The 20,247-nt window shown below is 47.7% G+C and overlaps 9 protein-coding genes across 9 annotated transcripts; 7 read left to right on the forward strand and 2 right to left on the reverse strand.

The window, feature by feature from the left end:
* The first annotated feature begins 11 nt into the window (after positions 1-11).
* BDV37DRAFT_263181 (uncharacterized protein) lies at positions 12-1,569 on the forward strand. The gene is made up of 4 exons (XM_032083510.1): positions 12-554; positions 635-866; positions 931-1,096; positions 1,160-1,569. Exons 1-4 carry the CDS (start codon positions 542-544, stop codon positions 1,286-1,288), a joined length of 540 nt encoding a protein of 179 aa, XP_031935829.1. The 5' UTR covers positions 12-541; the 3' UTR covers positions 1,289-1,569.
* A 2,589-nt stretch (positions 1,570-4,158) lies between these two features.
* On the forward strand, positions 4,159-5,855 carry BDV37DRAFT_290944 (glycoside hydrolase family 18 protein; the record flags this gene model as incomplete). Its single annotated transcript, XM_032088828.1, has 5 exons — positions 4,159-4,314; positions 4,366-4,720; positions 4,783-4,812; positions 4,864-4,913; positions 4,964-5,855. 5 exons carry the CDS (start codon positions 4,159-4,161, stop codon positions 5,681-5,683), a joined length of 1,311 nt encoding a protein of 436 aa, XP_031935830.1. The 3' UTR covers positions 5,684-5,855.
* BDV37DRAFT_27095 (ubiquitin-ribosomal 40S subunit protein eS31 fusion protein) lies at positions 5,821-7,136 on the reverse strand. Its single transcript, XM_032084642.1, has 3 exons — positions 6,469-7,136; positions 6,115-6,395; positions 5,821-6,047 (listed from the first exon to the last, which is right to left on the reverse strand). The coding sequence occupies exons 1-3, from the start codon at positions 6,560-6,562 to the stop codon at positions 5,958-5,960; spliced, it is 465 nt and encodes a 154-aa protein (XP_031935831.1). The 5' UTR covers positions 6,563-7,136; the 3' UTR covers positions 5,821-5,957.
* A 1-nt stretch (position 7,137) lies between these two features.
* BDV37DRAFT_27044 (uncharacterized protein) lies at positions 7,138-7,790 on the forward strand. The gene has a single exon (XM_032084560.1). The coding sequence runs from the start codon at positions 7,233-7,235 to the stop codon at positions 7,560-7,562; it is 330 nt and encodes a 109-aa protein (XP_031935832.1). The 5' UTR covers positions 7,138-7,232; the 3' UTR covers positions 7,563-7,790.
* On the forward strand, positions 7,149-9,665 carry BDV37DRAFT_263193 (zinc-binding alcohol dehydrogenase family protein). Its single transcript, XM_032083511.1, has 3 exons — positions 7,149-7,977; positions 8,079-8,501; positions 8,563-9,665. The coding sequence occupies exons 1-3, from the start codon at positions 7,873-7,875 to the stop codon at positions 9,049-9,051; spliced, it is 1,017 nt and encodes a 338-aa protein (XP_031935833.1). The 5' UTR covers positions 7,149-7,872; the 3' UTR covers positions 9,052-9,665.
* A 631-nt stretch (positions 9,666-10,296) lies between these two features.
* On the forward strand, positions 10,297-11,547 carry BDV37DRAFT_290946 (NmrA/HSCARG family protein; the record flags this gene model as incomplete). The annotated part of the gene is made up of 1 exon (XM_032088829.1): positions 10,297-11,547. The coding sequence occupies exon 1, from the start codon at positions 10,588-10,590 to the stop codon at positions 11,545-11,547; it is 960 nt and encodes a 319-aa protein (XP_031935834.1). The 5' UTR covers positions 10,297-10,587.
* Positions 11,548-12,106: 559 nt separating this feature from the next.
* Positions 12,107-13,512, forward strand: BDV37DRAFT_27148 (uncharacterized protein). Its single transcript, XM_032084726.1, has one exon. It carries the CDS (start codon positions 12,185-12,187, stop codon positions 13,229-13,231), a length of 1,047 nt encoding a protein of 348 aa, XP_031935835.1. The 5' UTR covers positions 12,107-12,184; the 3' UTR covers positions 13,232-13,512.
* A 2,315-nt stretch (positions 13,513-15,827) lies between these two features.
* On the forward strand, positions 15,828-18,149 carry ace2 (putative C2H2 transcription factor (Swi5)). Its single transcript, XM_032083512.1, has one exon. It carries the CDS (start codon positions 15,892-15,894, stop codon positions 17,557-17,559), a length of 1,668 nt encoding a protein of 555 aa, XP_031935836.1. The 5' UTR covers positions 15,828-15,891; the 3' UTR covers positions 17,560-18,149.
* Positions 18,150-18,234: 85 nt separating this feature from the next.
* Positions 18,235-20,038, reverse strand: BDV37DRAFT_263201 (T2 family ribonuclease). Its single transcript, XM_032083513.1, has 6 exons — positions 19,663-20,038; positions 19,305-19,599; positions 19,042-19,234; positions 18,740-18,976; positions 18,568-18,665; positions 18,235-18,511 (listed from the first exon to the last, which is right to left on the reverse strand). Exons 1-6 carry the CDS (start codon positions 19,926-19,928, stop codon positions 18,368-18,370), a joined length of 1,233 nt encoding a protein of 410 aa, XP_031935837.1. The 5' UTR covers positions 19,929-20,038; the 3' UTR covers positions 18,235-18,367.
* Positions 20,039-20,247: the final 209 nt, after the last annotated feature.

Raw genomic sequence — 20,247 nt, forward strand, 5'->3', positions numbered from 1 at the left:
TTTTTTTTTTTTTTTTTTCTCCCTTACTATGCTCATGCAGACCCAGTCTTGGATCCTCTTTGACGTACCAGCTGCTTAGCGTTCGCGCTCCTTGAAATCAGAGGACTAAAGTCCCTTAGGCACATGGCCTCGGATGGGGCTTCTACCTACTATGGGCTCCACCTCAACTTGTCATTGCCCAGCTGTGGTCCCGAGCTGTGATATCCGTATCCTCTCCTCAGCAGCAACAGTCATTTTTGCAGCCAGCCACTGTTCATGATGATCTCTCCGAGTAAAGCTCTTCCTCCTTGGCTGGGCGGGGATGGACCAGAAAGCTGTCATCGGTGGCCATGAAGATCGAATTTAAAAGGCATATCTCACCCTCAATGATGGAACACGATTATAGAACAGCCACTCTTTCCCAGAGACTTAGCTTGGCTTCGCCGTATTAGTATATCAACTGCGCTACTATCCACTTTATCTTTCCTTTGACCTACTTGGGCTGTTACTCTTCGGTCCCTAGTCGTCCATTCCCTAGAATCGCTTCTAAGAGAAAGTAGCCATGGCAGACGGACGTAAGCAATTCATCTTCAATCCTGACCCGGGATTTCCATTAGTTTGCAAAGTGATGCGATACTAATGAAGATGCATGAAGTTAACCAGGCACGTGCCCTCAGAGTGGCTGAGATCATCAACGACTACCGAACCCTCCTGGTGCACATCTCCCAACAAGATATCCCCGTGCGCGCAGAGGATTGCGGCCTGCCAGGCTATGTGGTGATCCGCGAGAGTTTGGCTGCCGCGCAAGCCCTAATGTCATCTAACTATACCCCTGTCGTTCCAGCCGGGGGGAATGACGCGGAAACAGAAAAGGCAGAACTTCAACGGTATGTATCGATCGATTTACTCCGGTCTATACAGTATGTTTTCACCGATCTAACACCATAATAGGGTCATACTCGATGCAGGCGCCCGTCGCTTCCGAGCCCATAAGATTTACCTCCGCGCGGCAGCAGGGAGAAGATGGTCTATCAATCGGGAAAATGTGCTACGAGGACAGAGACCCGACCCGACACATGCTCGTCGTTTGGAGCTCGTCGACGATACATTTCGACAGGTCAGTTCTTTTCTACGCAAACCACCACAGAGCTCTTTAGACTGACGTTGTGGCATTGAACAGGAGCTCGCTCAGGTGACAGATGAATACGTTGTGGCTGATCTTCGGGCAGCCGATATGCGCGCAGGCCATTGGCTTAATGACGATCCATCTCTATCGGTAATGCGCAATTGGATTCAATCCCATCCATGAAGCACGCCAGCATGTTTGCCGAGAGCAAATCACGATTCATGTGGTGGCATGACAGGTAATTAAGCGCAGGTCGCTTAATTGCGCCTAGGGAAGAAGCTGCCCCTCTTCCACCAAACTGAAAAAAAAGTACCCTCCCACACACTCTTTTTAGTGGGACCTGTTTTTACTATGATGCTGTTGATGGTTATGATATCCCCACGAGTGATTGCCTATGTTAGACGTTGGACATTGTCGACTGTCTTTTGTTCTTTTCTACCTTTAATACCTTTACTTTTCTTTTGTTTTTTTTTTCTTTTCGTTTCTTACCCCTCTCTCTTGTTGTTGGGTCTTTTTACGGGTTCCATGGATCTCGACTTTCGGGCTATATAAGTGCAACCACATCTGTACCAGTCAGAGACGGGAATGCGATTCCCCATTAGATTGATTAATTTCGGCCGATAGATCAAGTGGGCTTTGGTTGTTTGAACAGATAAAAAGATGAATGAGATATGAATAACGGAAGGTTTACCTGTTTGACACTATTCCATTATGGTCATTTTGTTAAGTAAGCAGGCTACTTCGGCTTGTAGTTAGTACATAGTCGTATCTTGCTTTGGTCTTGTCCAATGTCTCGTCGTTTTCTGTCAAGCGTTTTGACCCGATTGGCACTGTGGAGCCCACGGGTACGAGTGGGGGGAAATTCCAACTTGGATTTTAACCCGGCTCGTAAGGACGCGGGAAAAATAAAATAAAAACAAAATGAAAATGAAATGAAATGGATTGTGAAAAACATTCAATCGATACACAATGCCATTGGACGAAAACTTCATCCAATCTGGCCATTCATTTATTTTCGATATTATAATTTTTTTTTTTTTTTTTGGATGCTATACTAGTAGGTACTACTACTAGTAGGTAGTAGGATGTCCAGGAGTATTCCTGGTCCAACATGGATATACCAGTAGAATGCTCTGATAATCCTGTCTTAAGGTACTCTCCTTCCTCCCTGGGTAAAGTCTTAACACCGATCAGTGCATCGGAGATACCGAACCACATGGACGGTTTATGCACAATCCCTTCTAGCGTCGATTAGTCGAGGACATCCCAGCTGAAAGCTGCGTGGAGTCAAGGAAGGGCCCAAAGCAAGACTAAGTTTAGCACAAAATGCACGGCAGTTGAGAGTTGAGACAGACTTTTCATTCAAGAAAATTTCTTTTTTTTCCCCCTCCCAATCCTTAGGTGGTCGGTGGAATCGGAATGTGGCCGTGCAGAGAAGCCCTGCAGTAGTTTAATCCCGCGGGTGCCAATCAAATTCCCAGATTGGCGACCTGCGTCACAGTTCAGCTGAGGAGGTAACAAAAGGGATCCACAGTGAAACCCAGATAAGGTAGGTCTTTGTTCCTTCGTACTAAGGTTCAACTGTCTGTACCATGTACGCTTGCTCCAAACAGCCGGTTTGACATTAGAGATCGTCCTTGGCTATGAAGCGCGTGTGATGTTGTCGTCTGTCTGATGCAAGGCGATTTACACGACTGTCTTTTTTTTTTTTTTTTTAAAAAAAAAAAACTAACTCCTTTGGGTTGCCGATGTCTCGGGATTTGCTTCGTTTACTGTGAACTCGACCTGAGTCGGAGTTCTCCTACGCAAGGAATTTTTACTCAACATCTCAACATCTTTTTACCTTTTCTAGAAACCCAAGGTTCGTGACTCCAAGTCACGAATGCTGTTGAATCTGTATCTTCCTTCCACCTTGCTACGTTCAGGCTTATGTAGTTGGTGGACACTGAGAACAAGACGGACTGCGAAGTATCTTTGACTGGATTTATGACAGTACTGCTGTTCAAATTGATTGGTCTGGATGAATGTAGGATATGTACACAATTCGAACCGACAGTTCAAAGCATATTAGCATCATAGTCCAACCCAAAGTGGATAGATCATGTGCACTGACCCTCTTTGGTAGATATAGTTTGAGATGTGACATGTTCTCACCCTCGGAAATCGGTTAGTTCTTCGTCGCATGCGATGAACTATCTATTAAGCCGCGCTACGTTACAGACCACCGTCGTGGCTCTAATACCACCTATGGTCATCGTAGCCTGAAGAGATTGTAACCTGAATTCCCATGATATCCCCTACGGCCAACCAAGATAGGCGAGATGACATTCGACCACATTCCTTGACTATCACCGGACTTTCGGTTGTCCAAGTAGTTCACTCTTCACTAACCAGGGATTCAAGAGCCACAAGGAAATATCCTAGTCGTCGAAAAAACGGAAACCTTTCCGTGATATCGATCTGTCCTTCTGACAGCTTACACGACTCAGATCCTCATCATATGAGATCGTGTCAGTACTTGGGATGAACCATCCCCATACAACTCTGCTATATGGCAAGGGAGCCGCGTGCGGAGTGACAAGGGAATGCCGCAGTCACCTGGACATAAAGAACCAGGAACAGGGAAGTTTCAGTAGAGAAGGTAACAGGTCAGGCAGAGAATGACTACGCCACCAAAGGTTTTGTGTTGGTTTCAAACGGTTGTACAAACTGGTGCCCTGAGTAAGTGTAATAGACTGGATTCGAATCTATATAATGTCGTTAGATTTCTTTCAAACTGTCTTACTCATCTCGTGTCATCCTTCAGTTAGTTACATTAGCCACAGTCAGTGACAGCTCGTCAGCCACAACCATCTCACTCGCCACACCCCACACCCCTGCACCGCCGCAAGTAAACCCTGGGTCTGTGAGCCAATAAATTCTCAGCCCTGTTGTTATTTTGGGTGTCCGGCCCGCGTCATAAGTCGATCCTAAGGCAGGTACAACCCCCATCAGGCTGCAGTGTATTTTCAGGAGGAGCTCTCAATTTAAATACCAACTATATCTCGGTGAGTATGACATCTTCTCAACTTATCCACTGTCTTGCATTTCTTGGCATTCTTCTCGCTCTTTTTCTTTCTCGATACCTTGGTGATACTCCAGTTCTGATCTCATCTACCCCTCCAGCCATGTCTTCCGGTCTAAAATCTGTGGCATATTTCGTCAATTGGGTACGTTGGCGTCTAGAATGAGCTTCCTTCAAGAGGTATTAATTGATCCAGGCGATCTACGGGCGCAATCACAACCCCCAGGATCTCCCCGCAGATAAATTGACCCATGTCCTCTATGCATTCGCCAACGTCCGCCCCGAGTCTGGAGAAGTGTACCTGACAGACACCTGGTCCGACATCGAGAAGCACTATCCAACGGACTCATGGAACGACGTCGGTACTAATGTCTATGGATGCATTAAGCAGCTATTCTTGCTCAAGAAGCAGAATAGGCAATTGAAGGTTCTGCTGTCTATCGGAGGGTGGACCTACTCTGCCAATTTTGCCCAGCCGGCAAGCACGGAGGCCGGACGCACGATGTTCGCTGAAACGGCCACAAGGCTGGTGTTGGACCTTGGTCTTGATGGTAAGTTGCATCGATAGATTTATCTAAGAGTTCGTCGTCATTTATTAACGGACAATCGAAAGGGTTTGATATCGATTGGGAATATCCGAAGGGTAAGTAAATGCAGGAAGACGGTCGCAGACACTTGCTAACCGGCCACGTAGATGATAACGAGGCATATAACTTTGTGCTACTTTTGCAGAAGTGTCGTGAAGTGAGTTGATGTCTTTATCTTTGCCCTTTCTCGGTGCTGACACGGTGTAGACCCTGGACAGGGCAGCGGGCCCATATCGGAAGTTCTATTTGACCATTGCTTGTCCAGCAGGCAAGGAACATTACTCAAAGCTCAGGCTTCGTGAAATGACACCCTATCTGGATTTCTACAACTTAATGGCTTATGACTATGCTGGCAGCTGGGACAGTCTTGCGGGCCATCAAGCCAATATCTACCCTTCTCCTGACAGGCCAGGCTCGACCCCGTTCTCAACGGTCGACGCACTTACATATTATGAGACGGCGGGTCTTGTGCCGCGCTCGAAGATAGTTGTTGGTATGCCCATATATGGACGTGCGTTCACCAATACCGACGGTCCTGGTACGAGTTTCTCCGGCGTAGGTGAAGGAAGCTGGGAGAACGGGGTTTGGGACTACAAGGCACTTCCTAGGCCAGGTGCAACGGAATATGTTGATCCCAGCATCGGTGCATCGTGGAGCTATGACCCGGCAACCCGCACGATGATCTCGTACGACAACGTGCGCATGAGTGAGACCAAAGCGGCTTTCATCCGGCATCATGGACTAGCGGGTGGTATGTGGTGGGAGACTAGCGCTGACAAAGGAGGCAAGACTGCCAACAAAGCCGATGGTAGCCTGATTGGAACCTTCGTCGAGGGTGTTGGAGGACCGGCCGCCTTGGATCAGACTCCGAACGCACTTGAATACCCAGAAAGCAAGTACGACAACCTGCGAGCCGGTTTTGCTTAAGAGCCTACGTTTGAGATACCCCCACATTCAACCTTGTGTTGTTTCTTGTCGAGTTTGCATGTTCTTGCCGTGGTTTTGAATGCGCATGTATATACTTTACGAGTCATTGGATTTAGATCCAAGCCAAGGCACGAGAGTGTTTCGAATTTTTATTTCATTTTCAAGGCTCCTCAACCTAAGATCCACCAATCTAAATCCACCGAAATTGCCCTAGATCAAAACCCTATTGCATCCCCGGTAACAAGAGAGGCGGAGCAATCCACGATTGGATCGCTTACTTGGACTCGTCGAAGACGTAGGTGAGGTGGCACTTGCCACAGTACTGGCGGTTGTGCATAGCAGCCATGAAGACACCGGCACCACACTATAGAGTTATTAGTCACTTTGCCACACAGAAGCCAACAGATGGGTATCCAAAAAGAAAAACGTACCTCGGGGGCGGGGCACTCGCGGCGGAGACGCTCGATCTTGCCATCACCGTCGACCTTGTAGTACTTGAGGACGGCAAGCTTGGTCTTCTTGCGCTTGTGCTTGATCTTCTTGGGGGTGGTGTAGACCTTCTTCTTACGCTTCTTACCACCACCACGCAGGCGGAGCACGAGGTGAAGGGTGGACTCCTTCTGGATGTTGTAGTCAGAAAGAGTACGGCCGTCCTCGAGCTGCTTGCCAGCGAAGATCAGACGCTGCTGGTCAGGGGGGATTCCCTCCTTGTCTGTACGTTGAACAGTTAGTGTCGGCCACTTGGTATTTCAGTAGCGAGAGAGAAAGAGAAGAAAAATCCTTACCCTGGATCTTGGACTTGACATTGTCAATGGTGTCCGAGGACTCCACCTCAAGGGTGATAGTCTTACCCGTAAGGGTCTTGACGAAGATCTGCATCTTGATGAAGGCCTGGTATCATGCGAATGTTAGTCTAACCCTGCATCTTTGAGATAGATAAACGTTGCGCTGGATGAACGCTGGGATGCATCGGCGCAAGTGTCATTTTTGCCTCATTTCTCTTCCTTTGCGCAGCTGAGCCAGAAGAAGTGCCGCGGGAAAAGAAAGAGAGACCAAAGCGACTCAAGCGACTGCCATCCCATATCCATCCTCGCAGGGTACAGGGTCTTCACTCACCTCGACAAGACTTGTCTTCCTCAACCTTGCGATCGTGTCGAAATTATGTAGACGGCAGCGTCTTAGTGCGTTAAAATCGGTTGTGTGATCACGTGCGGCGCACTTTTGCCGTATCGGCCCTAGCGTGGGAAATCTCGGATAATCAGGCTCTCCGGGTCCTCGTCTTTCGAGGGGTCATGTGATGGGATCAAGTCACGGGATTCGCCGTGGGGGGACTACATGTCAGCCCACTATCCCCCGGGATCTCGGATCACCGGCGCCGATTTTCCGAAGCATGTACGGACTGTTTTTAAACAGCTCATCGCACCGGTTAAATAAAACAGATTCTAGATACTCTGAAAAGTTATATACGAGAATCAACAGAAGTAATAAGCGATTCTACCTAGTATACTCGGTAGTGATCTACTAAGGGAAGCGGTTGTGGAAGCGGTAAATGGACTACCCAGTGGCCGCAATAGTCCACTGTGCATTACAAGTCCTTAGCATTGGTCTTACAAACTCTTTTCTTTTTGCCCCTCTTTTGGTATCTGGGGCAAGTCTACGATATGGATTTCTCTCTAAGCTTGAATCTACCCCTCTTTTCTTAGAAATGATATCTTTTGCCTATTTAGTTCTAGAAGGCAGATTGATACTCACTCTATTAATTGTGGAGTTGATACATATGGAGGTGGGGGTGGAATCATCCTCTTATTGGAAGGCAAAGAAAGCTTACTATGGCCTAGACAGGTGTTGTAACCAAGGAAGGTTGCTGGGCCCACTATGAGTTTGGTGATTTCAGCAGTGCTATATCATGTACTTTGATTCACTGGATGAACCCAACTTACTAATGCTTGGTAAAGCATGACGGATTGCTTACCTCCCCACTTGAATTATATTGATTGGTGACTTTTTTCATCTCTTCTCTCATGACGTTGTTGACAAGTTCTTGATGTCATTCATGGCTGGTTCTATAAATGGCGTTTGTATCAAATAGTACCAGCTTTGTCACCATCCTGCCATAACTCCTTTATGCCCAGTAAGTTTTGACCTCAAATTTCAGATACATCGCTGTATCCGTTCCATATAGGAGTATCATGGAGTCTGTCAATAGAGCCGCTTGGAGCTTGGAGCCAAAGGGAGACTTGAAACCTTCCGCCGCACCTTATTCACCCCCCTCGGGGAATGAACTTGTGATCAAGGTCTGTCCGATATACGTCTTACGCGGGCGACGCGGGTGGTGCTATACTGTGTGGAGTTCATTTTGGGTGCACTGGTCTAACGATTGTTGAACTTGTGATAGAACTATGCTGTCGCGATACAACCCTTGGACGCCAATATCCGTGGCCGTGCCTATCTCGACCTCCCTTACCCTTTCATCTTGGGCAATGGCGTAGCAGGTGTGGTTGAGGAGGTTGGGTCCTCCGTTACTAAATTTAAAAAGGGCGACCGTGTCGTCTCCGACACTCCCGCATATCACCAGAAGATAGCCAAATATGGCGGCTGGCAGAAGTATGTTGTGAGTACGGAAGCAACAACATCCAAGATCCCAGCTGCAACGACATTTGAGGATGCTGCCGCGATTCCTTTTGCTCTCCTGACGGCCGTGGCAGCTCTGAACCTGAGACTTGGCATGGAAAGGCCTGGCAGCCATCAAGAGGGGAGGGTTCTGATCTGGAGCGCGAGCGGCTCCGTTGGGGGATACGCCGTTCAATATGCCTCTAGCGTGAGTAGAATCCGATGGATGGACTTTTTTTTCTTTGATAAGAAATAACAATCTTCCCCAGGTTGGGTATGATGTTGTAGCAACGGCCTCACCGGGAAAGTTCGACTACGTACGTAGCCTTGGCGCAACCGAAGTGGTCGATTATAGAGATGAACAGGCTGTCTCGAAATTAAAAGCCCTTGGACCTTACAAGTTTGTCATGACGGCATCTGGCGACGTGGCTGGTGCACATGCAATCAGTGAGATCCTTCAACCAGGGGGTGGGGTGTTTGTGTCGACGCGCCCGCGGAGCGAGGAGATGCAGCTGGCGGAGAACGTCGAACTTCTTTATGATTACTACAGCATGGCCACTCAGAAACCCGAAAATGCGGCTTTCTCCAAATGGTGGTATGAGGAATATCTTCCCGTCGCCCTCGCCGGGGGAGTGACTCCGACTCCTCTGGAAAAGCGGGTTGGTGGGTTGTCTGGCATCCAGAATGCCTGTGAAGATATAATCAACGGACGGAGCCCGAAGAAGCTGGTTTTGAACCCTCAGGAGGATGGGAAATAATGATGTAACCACCTTGCGTTGGTTAATTCTCTGGAGTTTTTCTTTTTACCCTTTTTCTTCCTTTTTGTTGGGCGGGATTCCTGTCCTTCGCCCTTGGTGAGATACTATGCCGTTTCTCAAAATGCCTTTGACTTGTGGGGGATTCAATTGTGGGTATACTTTGACGCTACATTTGGTCTACAAATGCTGAAATCAAGTACTCGCTTTATTTCCATGCGTCTTCTGCCTGTTTTGGCCCGAGGAAGAGCATTCCAGTTCAATGCATATGATATTCCTCCATATCTCGCCAATGGAATCATAATCTGGAGGTGATAGTTCATAGTACAAAAGCTCCGGATACCATAGTCTCCTTGCGACACGTGTAACAGTAACCAAAGGAATTAGGGCTCGGGTAGAAGCTGATAGTGATAAAAAAATGGTCCGCCGTGGTAGTTATTCAATCAAGAACTCCCTGATCCAGTCTTTATAGGATATAACAAAAGAATCAATCTCTAAAGACAGGCCACCTGGTAAGACCAATACACGACGCATCGATTTTCCGAGCTTTCCAATAGTCGTCACCGGCCATCGGCTACCCACGGAGGGGATGGCTGTCGGTCCTCGCGCTCTCAAGAAGCCGAGTCAATTATTAATATGGCTCTGAATTATTAAGAATATTCTAAGCTAAGGGAAGGTCTGATCAGCCACAGCGACTGATCTGTGAAATACCCTCCCCGTTTGGGACTGACTCCGGTATAGGTTACTATCTAGGGTCTCTGGTATGGGATTGTGTCTCCAAATCAACCTTCCTTTATTAATAAAATCTAGTGTATTTGCTGGCTAGATATCTTGTAGTCTGTTGATATTTTTTTTTTATATATAATTCTATTTATCAGTATCTATCTAGATGCTAAAGTACCTTCCAGGTCCTTCCTAGGGCTCTAATTTTTATAAAAGATAGTGTAGTATAAAAAATATGTAGGTTGTATACTCCAAAAGCCTATTATAATTAGAGGGGAGGAAACACTATCCCTAATTGACTACTCTAGGTAAGAACAAGGTGAGGAGACTCGAAGCTGGAGTAACAGGCAACTTTTCTTATATGGAATACAGTAGGTGGTACTCCGTAGTTGTGTACGTTCGTGGGGGTAAGTCCTGCGTTCATGGTTTGTTTGGGGGACTAGTCAGCTTTAGTCAGCATTCTGGACCGCCTCAGGAAAGCCCACAAGAACCCCCACTATGATTCGAAAGACGCATCGTGTACCCAAAATCTCGCACATGAGAGGAACATAGCTACATTTACTCCGTATTTATGATGTCTATAGTCGGACTTCGGATGGCCGATGATTTGGGAGTTCCGCTGACTAACAGTATGGCCGACTGTGGGGCGGGCATGTACATACTATCCCAGTGACTTTATTTGACTTCTGGATCCCACTGGGAAAGATAAATATCAAGAGGAGGGTCCCAAGACATAGTCACATTCGCTACGACCAACGTTTCTCTCGTCACAGTTGTCACATCACTTCTCACCAGGCTATCATCACTTCGTACACTATGTCTCTGGCTGTCATTGTTGGCGCTACTGGCACCCAAGGTGGCTCAGTTGCTCGTCTCCTGGCCAAAGATCCCTCATGGAAAGTACGAGGTCTTACTCGCGACGCATCTAGCGCCAAGGCCAAAGCACTTGAGGCTATAGGGGTTGAAGTGGTTGCTGCCGATCTGAATGATGTCGGGTCCCTACAGGCAGCCTTCAACGGCGCTACTGCTATCTTCGCAGTGTCTGATTTCTGGACTCCCGTATTCCAGGGTGGCATCGACACGGCACAGAAGGTAGAGCTTCAGCACCTCATCAACATTGCGGACTCAGCCGCCCAAATCCCGACCCTCAAACACTTAGTCCTCAGCGTTCTGCCATCCTGCGACAAACTCTCAGGGGGGAAGCTGCCATGCCCACATTGGGATGCGAAGGCCAGGGGTGCCGATTATGTCAAGACATCGCTACCGCAACTGGCAGCGAAGACGACGTTTGTATGGGCAGGATTCTATTTGGATAACTTTGCCAATCAGCCCTCAATGCAACCCCAACCATTCTTGGGCAACTACATTATGGCCCAAGCTTCAAAGGCTGACGCGATTGCTCCTTGCGGCGGAATTGTGGCGACGAACACTGGCATTGTGGTTCAGGCAATTCTATCCCAGCCAGAGAAAACGTATGAGAAGTACGTACCCATTATCACCGACCTTATCTCCTGGACCCAGCTCGCAGAGGAATGGAGCAAAGCTACTGGAAAGACGGCAGTGTATGCCGAGTTGACCGATTCAGAGGCGGCCAAGGTATATGGCCCCCTATTTGGCCCAGAGATAGCCAGCCAGCTGCGGTTTAGCGAGCAGTACCCGGATTGGAACAAGTTCTACCCCGAGGAGACCGTCACCTTGGAGGAGCTCGGCGTCAAAGATAGGGTTGTTGGTGTTGCCCAAGGTTTTGAGTTGCTCAAGGACCAGATCGTTCCTTGATCGTGAACAGACTGTACTATACTTTTATGTTAAATCCTACTGAATATTATATTGGAAATAAGCACAAAGTTTACGTATTATGGACCTTTTTCTTCTTTTCTTTTCTTTTTTTTTTTTTTTTTATTATCAAGATCTGGAAGCAAGAGAGTGAATAATCGTAGGGGTTCCATGACATGGAATGCTTTAGTATTTACCTCTATTTATCGGTATTTAGTACGGTCTTTGGAAGATGAGCAATTAATTACTAAACCTTTGAGCTCATCGGAGACTTTTATCGGGTTGGATTCACCCCGGATGGCAAGCGGCCACAAGCCCCACAGGGGCCCGGGTTCATGGTAGCATTTCCTCGATAGAGTTTCCCATCGAAAATCGATTCTTGTACTATTTCTGCTTGCGGCTAGGTTGATTAACGTTATAACCTGAAAGTATACCAACCTTCCATTTCGCTGACTAAAATTGTTAATTCTTACGTACTCAATGATCAATGATGTTCCCTGGACCCTGATGACAAAAGCCGGATGAGTGCTATAGAGCGAAAGGTATATATAAATATCAATGTATCCTGCCGCATGTTGAATCGAACATCAATCTTCCTCTGTCCCTCAGACTACATCAGTGCTTCCCAACGCTTACGATCATGTCTACTACTGCTCCCCTGGCTATTCCAAAGGGCTCCCTTGTCGTCGTGACGGGAGCGAATGGCTTTATCGCCAGCCATGTGGTCGATCAGCTACTTGAACACGGGTACAATGTGCGGGGTACCGTGAGAAATGTTGCGAAAAACTCGTGGTTGAATGACTATTTCGGTGAAAAGTATGGCCCTGGACGATTCTCCCTCGCCGAGGTTCCCGATATGTCCCATGATGGTGCATTCGACGAGGTTGTCAAAGGCGCGGCCGGTATCGCCCATGTGGCAACACCTGTGATGCAGTTTTACGACCCTAATATCGCCGTCCCGATGGTTGTCAACGGAACTGTCAACATATTGGCCTCCGCCGCTGCTGAGCCCTCGGTACGACGGGTTGTTATCACTTCATCCTCCACGGCAGCCGCTAGCCCGCAGCCAAACAAAGTGTTCACCATGGACGAGAAAACTTGGAACGAAACAGCTGTCAAGGATGCTTGGGCACCACCGCCTTACGAAGGATCGCAGCGACGCCTGGATGTCTACTCCGCCAGTAAAACACAAGCTGAACAAGCCGCGTGGAAGTTCATGGAGGACAAGAAGCCAAACTTTGTCCTTAACACTGTACTCCCGAATGCCAATATGGGCACTATTCTCTCTCCGAAGAATCAGGGTTACCCCAGTACTGATGGTTGGATTAAGGCGGTCTGGGATGGATTCCCCGGCGAAGAAGGGCAGGGGCTTAAGTACAACCCGCCACAGTACTATATCAATGTCCAGGATGACGCACGTGTGCACGTCGCTGCCCTTATTTACCCAGATGTGAAGAGTGAGCGACTCTTTGCATTTGCTCACCCCTATTCGTGGAATGATATTCTCGCTATTCTACGCCGGCTGTACCCACAGCAGAAGTTCATCGACGATATCCCTAACATTGGTGAAGATAAGAGCATTGTTGCCAACCAGAGGGCCGAGGAACTTCTGAAGAGAATTTCGGGTCTCCCTGCTTGGACAAGTCTGGAACAGTCGGTTCACGATGCCACTAAGGCTTGGGTCTAGGCAAAGATGATAAGACAAGGTCTAAGATATATGCTACTGTATGTGCAGAGTACATGATTCCTGTTTTCTTTTCAGTGTAGCGGCTGGGATAGGTACGAATGAGAATTAAACATATACACTGTCTACAACTTATCTAGGACAGTACATGTGCATTCATAAGTCATTTTTTAAAGTATTGGCGCGAAAAATTGTATCATTTTACAATTCTCCAGAGTAGACGAACCCCAAGGAACATAAGATATGGTTCAACATGTCATGACCTCCAAGTCAGGAGTGTGTATTCAAGAACATGGGTTTCTCTCCCCCCACAGCCTTGTCTTTTTCTGCTAATGAGGCGCTATACTATCTTCTAAGAACGTTGTTTATCCTGGAGCCCGCAGTCTGCAGAGTGCATGCATGGAGTCTGATCTCTATCTACAGTGGAGTGTCCCAGTTCTGGCAAATCAAAGTTATAATTACCTAATTTTGGGATCACTTTATTAGGAGCTGGTTATCCGTGTATAAATTGCTTATAGTCCCAGGCTCTGAAGGCTACCCGTTTAGACATATCTGGTTGATTTGGATATATGTACGCAGGCTATTTCATTGTTGCTTGGCGGCTGTTTTAAATGCCAATGGAGGCGATCTCTCTCTCTCTCTCTCTCTCTCTCGGATATAGGTTGAACCAGGAAGGCTGTTATCCATGAATATTCGGGGAGGGAGGAAGCGGTTGTAGACGAGAAGTTGTAGGAGTCAGAAGCTATGCTCATATGGCTCAGGAAACGATGGACATAAAGGTTTGGATAATAACTAGCCTTTATAAAACGGTCGCAAAAGTAGCCCTTTTCGGCCACCGCCGAACCGTTTCATCGTTATATGGAGTGATAAATTATATATCTTTAAACTAGTTCTTAACTACAAAGTAGTCTAGTTAAGAACTGGTCTGTACATATGTAATAGTAGTAGTAAAAGTAAAGATTGATTTGTATCTGTAAAATGATGTACTAAGTTCAGCCTGCGTTCGGTTCGCGGCGACAGGCCAGCTTACGTCACACTTGATGCCTGGAAGCGCAGGCGACGAAAATGATCGACCCGTTCTGGGAACCACCCGCTCAATCGAGATTGGAAGGCCATCGAAGTCAATCGTCATCGTCATTATCCATCCCTTCGCCAGTTGCTAATTATTGATCAAATGGTTTCATGATTGGCGTCAATTATTATCCAGGCTATTGCAAAGGAAGGGAGTATCATGAAGCGATAGTGTCTTGAACCCTCACAGGCGACAGGGTGCATTTTCTTCAAGCAGAGGAGGCGACGTCGAAAATTAATATAGGGTGTTTGTCTGGACTCTGGACCGCGAGGGGGAACCAGAAACGAGCTCCTTGCAGGAGTAACTAACCTGCCGGATCGCAGCCTTAATTGCGTTTGGGCCACTTTTTCGTTCGATATTCTCCGTGCTCGAACCAAGGCGCAGCGCCGGCGATCCACTACGCAGCGCAAATGGACGGCCCCATGCCAAGGGCGCTGGTTTCCCCGACGCCTCAGCCCGGGTGCGTTGCTGGGCCAACTGCGCCATTGTTGATCTGAACCGTGGACGATAGATCGGGATAGCTTCAGCTTCTCCATCCACTTTTCCCTGGTTCCCACCTCTAAATACTTCCTCTTGCCCTTGGTCCTCTTCCTCTCAGAACCAGAGGTCCATGAATCGCGCAGGGAAGCCTTAGTGAAGCTTCAATCTCGCTGTCGCTTTAGTTTCAGATCTAGTCGGAAGAGCCTCATAGTTCTCTTTCCTCTGAGCTTCCTCTCCTTCTAACCCTTTTTTCCCTTATCCGTCTTCTTTGTTGAAGCGTTCACCGACTGACACAGTGGACAGGTCGGTTTTGATACCATCTATCGTACGACTAGCGCTGCGTGAGGTATGCAGACCACGTTTTATGCAATATGCGCACAGCTTTCCGGAAGACTTACATATAGAATTAGATCTGTCAATTGCCCGCCACCGATTTGTGACGAGTGGCTCACAGACTTTGCCCACCATGTTATCGAACCCACATCGCAATCTACAGGAACGACATCGACAACATCGGCGGCAGATCTCAACACCTTCCGCTCTTGATGCCGCAAAAGTCCCCAGTCTTCCTGCACAGGCAATGCACCGATACCATGCTCACCGTCGCGGCCAGAGTCTAGACCAGAGATCTCTACACATGCAACGATCGCAGACCGTGCAAGATGGTAACCTTTTAAATACTAACGCAGCAGGTCCCCTGGTAATGCAACAGCAACACTATGCTCGTTCGGCGCAACCGACACCCATGACCATGATGCCTGAGTGCCAGACTTTCAGTCCTGAAGAATTGCAAACCCAACCAAGTATGGGATACATGAACCCAGCCTTCGCCAAGGCCGAGGCCCCGGGGCTGGAAAATCGGCCGATGAACCTCCATCTCAATCTAATCCAGCAACAGCAGTTGCAGCAAGCCCAGCTCATGGAGAATGGCGCTTGGGATTTCTACCCACACGATAACCTCACAACGGGACTTCCGCACCAGACCAATGCAATCCCTGCAGATATGAGACGATTATCAGTGCAGTCTGATGTCAGTCCCGCGCAAAGACCACATACGCCGAAACCTACGCGTAAGTACCCTGATATTACTCACAGGAGGTAAACCCCACTGATGAAACTTGAAGACTACCTTCCAATTACCCCTGCGACAACACCATTCAAGAAAACAGTGGATCTTGCGCAGTATGGTGGCGACATGCAGCCAACCCCTACCAAGGAGCAGAGATTGTCTGTTCCCGTTTCAACCCAGCCGTCGTACATGCAACGTGCTAAGTCTCTCCAAGGAGTGGCTGGGACGACCTTCTCCCAGCAAAAGATTGATATGCCCTCCCCCCCCAATACAGCCTCCTTTGAAGTGGATAGTTTCGATATGTTTGACTGCCAGCAGGGTTCCAGTTTCGAAATTTCAAAGTCTGAAAGTTTTTCATCTAACCACTCTTCAACGTCGTCGTCAGCTACATCCCCTTTCAACTCCTCATCAGACCTTGCCTCCATGCCGCATCTTGCGGGCAGTGGGAAGGCGCAGAAGATGCCTATTTACCCTGCAACGCCTAGCCGTATGGCTTCAAAGAAGACACCAAGTGCTCCCCCTAGCTCGGCCAAACCCAAACTTTCTCCGAGGGTAGCATCTATCGACAGCCTCAATCTTGACGCCAGGGTCAATGCCTCTATCAAAGAAACCGGTGTCACCATTGACGAGATAGCGTCATACATCCATGGTCCTGACCCAGAAGATGGAAAATGGGTATGCCTACACCCCGGTTGCGAACGTCGGTTTGGAAGGAAAGAGAACATCAAGTCCCATGTCCAAACACACCTTGGAGATCGTCAATACAAGTGTGGTCACTGCGATAAATGCTTCGTCCGCGGACACGATCTTAAGCGCCACGCCAAGATACACACCGGTGATAAACCATATGAATGCCTCTGCGGTAATGTGTTCGCCCGACATGATGCTTTGACTCGGCATCGGCAACGGGGCATGTGTATTGGCGGCTACAAGGGCATTGTGCGCAAGACCACCAAACGCGGTCGTCCGAGAAAGCACCGGCCTGAAATGGATGAGAGACAAGAGAAGTCCTCCAGGACGCGCCAGAGAATCGCCGAAAAGTCCTCGTTTGACTCTTCTGGATCAGACACCTCGCGCAATTCGCCGCCCTCAGACGTCTTCGAAAACATGAGCCTTCAGGGTTCTAGTCCGGTGGGAGAGATGCAGATGTTTGGCAATGTTAATTATTCATTACCCCCGGAGGTCCTGACTTTCACCCCTCCTGCCTCCCCTGGAGGTAGCATACGAAACAGGCCATCACCTGCCCACAGTCAGCGGTCGATCACACCCAGCACGGAGGACGAAATGCCACCTTTGTCTCCATCCAAACGACCCTTAGAAAGAATCATCGAGGAGTCCAGTCTACCTCTAATTTCGGACCCTGAAGCCTGCCCCTACACAAATGCTACAAGCTCGACGGTTCATGTCCTGTCTTCTCCACACACCGCACCCACTCTGACCGACTCCTCAAATGGCTCAGACCTAGACATCTTCATCAACCAAGATCCATCTACAAGCTTCAGCAAGCACGAGTTCCCTGGCTTGACTGATCCCGACATGGCGGCATTTCCTGATTATGTGAACGGTCCCGCTTTTGACAACGGCATGGATTTGTTTCAAGGCAAAGGTTTCTCTACCGGTCCCTCAATGGGTGACGATTTCTTTTCTTTCCAATTCCAAATGGACGAGCAACCATCGGACGTTATGACAAGGGAATTCTTCTTGGAATGAAGGACTCGCAGACGACAACTTATAGACACGAAAAAACATGGATGGAGACTGACGACGCAACGACACTTGACTAATGGTGAATGTGAGCAACTTTCATGACTGAGATATAGACGACCGGAAACCTTGCATATGACAAACCAACTCTCAAAAATGGCACGACGAAACTATGTACAATTTATGACTCATCAAAACTTTCCAATGATCAACTTCCACTATCAACGACCTTTGTGACAGAACTTTTCGGGCATTTCGATCTTTCTTTCTTTTTCTCTCAATGTGGTTACATTTTCATTTTGCTTTTTATGTGACTTGCTCAGCGACACATGTACGACAACTTCTGGGACTTGCGGGAACAACTTTGGACAATTTATACGGAGTTCTGCAGGTCATCCTTTCCTTTGTTATGCTTCACGCCCTATATTCCTTCGTTCTTTTTATTCACGAGTTTATATGACGTTCATGTGATTTGCTTTTTAAGACTCGAAGACTGTACTAAATGGGTATGAACTGTTTGCTGCTGGATACGTCGTCGTTCTTGGTGGCCATGCCCACCTGTACTTTAGGCCTGCAATAGATCCACTGAATAAAAAAAAAAAAAAAAAAAAAAAAAAAAAAAAAAAAAAAAAAAAAAAAAAAAAAAAAAAAGAGATCCACATATAAAAAGTAATTCGGTTATTGCAAGTCTGGAAACATTCTATGTTTCAGTATTCAATCTATAGGATTCTATAAACCATGCCTAAGCAGTACAACACAAATAATACACAGTCACATCAGGCAATACAGACCACAAACACGAAGATACGAGAAATTAATGACTTCCTCTCCACGTTATGGTCAGCTCAATCGGATGTTCCTCTTGCGTCGCATAGATTTTGCTCTTTGTAGGGCCTTTAGGTGCCTTATCTGCAAAGAAGGTCGTATTTCCCCGGTAAGAGAGCTTGCCATCCTGAATCTAGAAGAAATGTAAGAATTGGGTTGAGGAATGGATATAGCGGATCCAAAACTTACACTGAATTCAACTGCGTTCTTGATCTGAGGACCACAGCTGAATGTATCTTTTTGAAAAGAACACTTGCCCTTACTGGACTGCAATGTGAATGTCTCATCTATGAGGTATATATTGTTAGCACCTTTTCGGGAAAACTGCAATTACAAGCACAGCAAAGATCTAAGGACGAACCAGAAGTCTTTTCAATTCGGAATGTTGCGCAAGTCCCTGATGTGAACCAGGCTCCGCGGCTGATGATACAACCCCTTTGTTGGCCTTGTGTTGAGACGACCAGGTTCCCTCGTTTTGAGTTCGGTGTACCGGTATTTGTTGGCTCCGATGGTCTTCGTGTTTTGGTTGGTTCATCTTTTCGAGGTGTTTTTGGCTGATACCGGATGCCCTTGGAAGGGCAATTTGACGTTTGGCCATCTAGTACTGGCAGTTAGACATCGTATACCTTTCTGATTAGAAGAAACAGAACCTGGGGAGCAAACCTGGGTTAGTTGGGACAAATTTGCCTGTTTGCAATGGTCCGGCGACATTGAAGAAATACCAAGCCTCGTTCAGGTTCTGGTGGCGACATCTAACGACAACTTCGGCCCCGTGAGCCTTCACTAGAGCGTCATGAATCTCGCTCAGGGAGTAGGTCTCCGTGTATGAAGGGACAATCCCAGCACCAGCAAGGATCTAGTAAAAGATTAGTGATCTAGGCGCGTTGGTGCGACACGGAATCAAAAAGTAATGCAGGAGCACGAACTTCGTGTGTAGGCAATCCGTGGAAGAGCTCCACTGTCTTGTCAAAGTAGTCTACCACATCCTGTTGCGGGTAGTATATGTCGTAACAGTGAGGCTCTAGGGTACTGATGCAGGTGCCGTGCTTGTTCCATTCATGTTCCCACAAAGTCGGGTCATCGCCCTTCCAGTCTTTCCAGAGGGTACGCATCTCATCCAGAAGATCCCCTCTACCTGAGTCAGTCAAGATCAGGGAGATGTTGCTATACCGCCTTTTTGAATCGCAGAATTGAGGGTAACCTCCATTACAGTAATCAGGCCTAAATAAAGCTGGGAATCAGTGTCCCACTTACAAGTATTAGTTCTCCTTGTAAGAAACTCACCATAAGCCGTGGATGGTCCAGGAATCCTCCGGTCCAATGGCAGGGTCGGCGTCCCAAAACTGCGATTGAAGGAACTGCCCCCCGGGATAATTGAAGCAGCATTTGTTTTGGCCATGATACGGAGTTTGGCAGCTCAGCTCAGGCTTAGAGCAGTGTTGAAAGCTGCTCTGTGAAGATTCAATCTCGGGTCCAAGGAGACTTGAAAGTCCCAAGGACCCCGTCAAGGCGGTTAGCACCTGCTGTGGTCCTGGGATCCCTTGGAGCATCCTGGCAATATACTAGGGCTAGTAGGGAAGGTGGTGTATTCCGCGCTCCGGCTTCCTTCCTCTAAGGGACTTGGGGGTTAGAACTAAGCCAAGTATCTGTCGCAATTTACTCGATTGGATTTATAGGAGAAATAGATGATCCAGACATCAATTAGATAGCTCGAGATAGACGTCGTACCCCGTGATCCTATGACCGATGACTAAGTTGGATCGCCACATGTGACCCGTCAGCTGATAGACTAATGAAGCTAGATAACCTTAACTGAGCTAAGCTGCGGAGAAGCTATCGAAGATAACCAACTCTCATGACCTGACTGCT

This window comes from Aspergillus pseudonomiae (assembly GCF_009193645.1).
Source record: "Aspergillus pseudonomiae strain CBS 119388 unplaced genomic scaffold BDV37scaffold_118, whole genome shotgun sequence".
NCBI lineage: Eukaryota > Fungi > Ascomycota > Eurotiomycetes > Eurotiales > Aspergillaceae > Aspergillus > Aspergillus pseudonomiae.

Bases quoted from the DNA above. Each gene is read 5' to 3' on its own strand.
- BDV37DRAFT_263181 (XM_032083510.1), top strand. The intron at 867-930 runs GTATGTATCGAT...ACACCATAATAG, and splicing joins GAAAAGGCAGAACTTCAACG to GGTCATACTCGATGCAGGCG. The intron at 1,097-1,159 runs GTCAGTTCTTTT...GGCATTGAACAG, and splicing joins TCGACGATACATTTCGACAG to GAGCTCGCTCAGGTGACAGA.
- BDV37DRAFT_263193 (XM_032083511.1), top strand. From the start codon at position 7,873: ATGGAGTCTGTCAATAGAGCCGCTTGGAGCTTGGAGCCAAAGGGAGAC. The intron at 7,978-8,078 runs GTCTGTCCGATA...AACTTGTGATAG, and splicing joins GGAATGAACTTGTGATCAAG to AACTATGCTGTCGCGATACA. The intron at 8,502-8,562 runs GTGAGTAGAATC...AATCTTCCCCAG, and splicing joins CCGTTCAATATGCCTCTAGC to GTTGGGTATGATGTTGTAGC.
- BDV37DRAFT_27044 (XM_032084560.1), top strand. From the start codon at position 7,233: ATGGACTACCCAGTGGCCGCAATAGTCCACTGTGCATTACAAGTCCTT.
- BDV37DRAFT_263201 (XM_032083513.1), bottom strand. From the start codon at position 19,928: ATGCTCCAAGGGATCCCAGGACCACAGCAGGTGCTAACCGCCTTGACG. The intron at 19,600-19,662 runs GTGAGTTTCTTA...AGCTTTATTTAG, and splicing joins TGGACCATCCACGGCTTATG to GCCTGATTACTGTAATGGAG. The intron at 18,512-18,567 runs GTAAGTTTTGGA...CATTTCTTCTAG, and splicing joins AGAACGCAGTTGAATTCAGT to ATTCAGGATGGCAAGCTCTC.
- ace2 (XM_032083512.1), top strand. From the start codon at position 15,892: ATGAAACTTGAAGACTACCTTCCAATTACCCCTGCGACAACACCATTC.
- BDV37DRAFT_27095 (XM_032084642.1), bottom strand. From the start codon at position 6,562: ATGCAGATCTTCGTCAAGACCCTTACGGGTAAGACTATCACCCTTGAG. The intron at 6,396-6,468 runs GTAAGGATTTTT...TTCAACGTACAG, and splicing joins TGTCAAGTCCAAGATCCAGG to ACAAGGAGGGAATCCCCCCT. The intron at 6,048-6,114 runs GTACGTTTTTCT...ATAACTCTATAG, and splicing joins GCGAGTGCCCCGCCCCCGAG to TGTGGTGCCGGTGTCTTCAT.
- BDV37DRAFT_27148 (XM_032084726.1), top strand. From the start codon at position 12,185: ATGTCTACTACTGCTCCCCTGGCTATTCCAAAGGGCTCCCTTGTCGTC.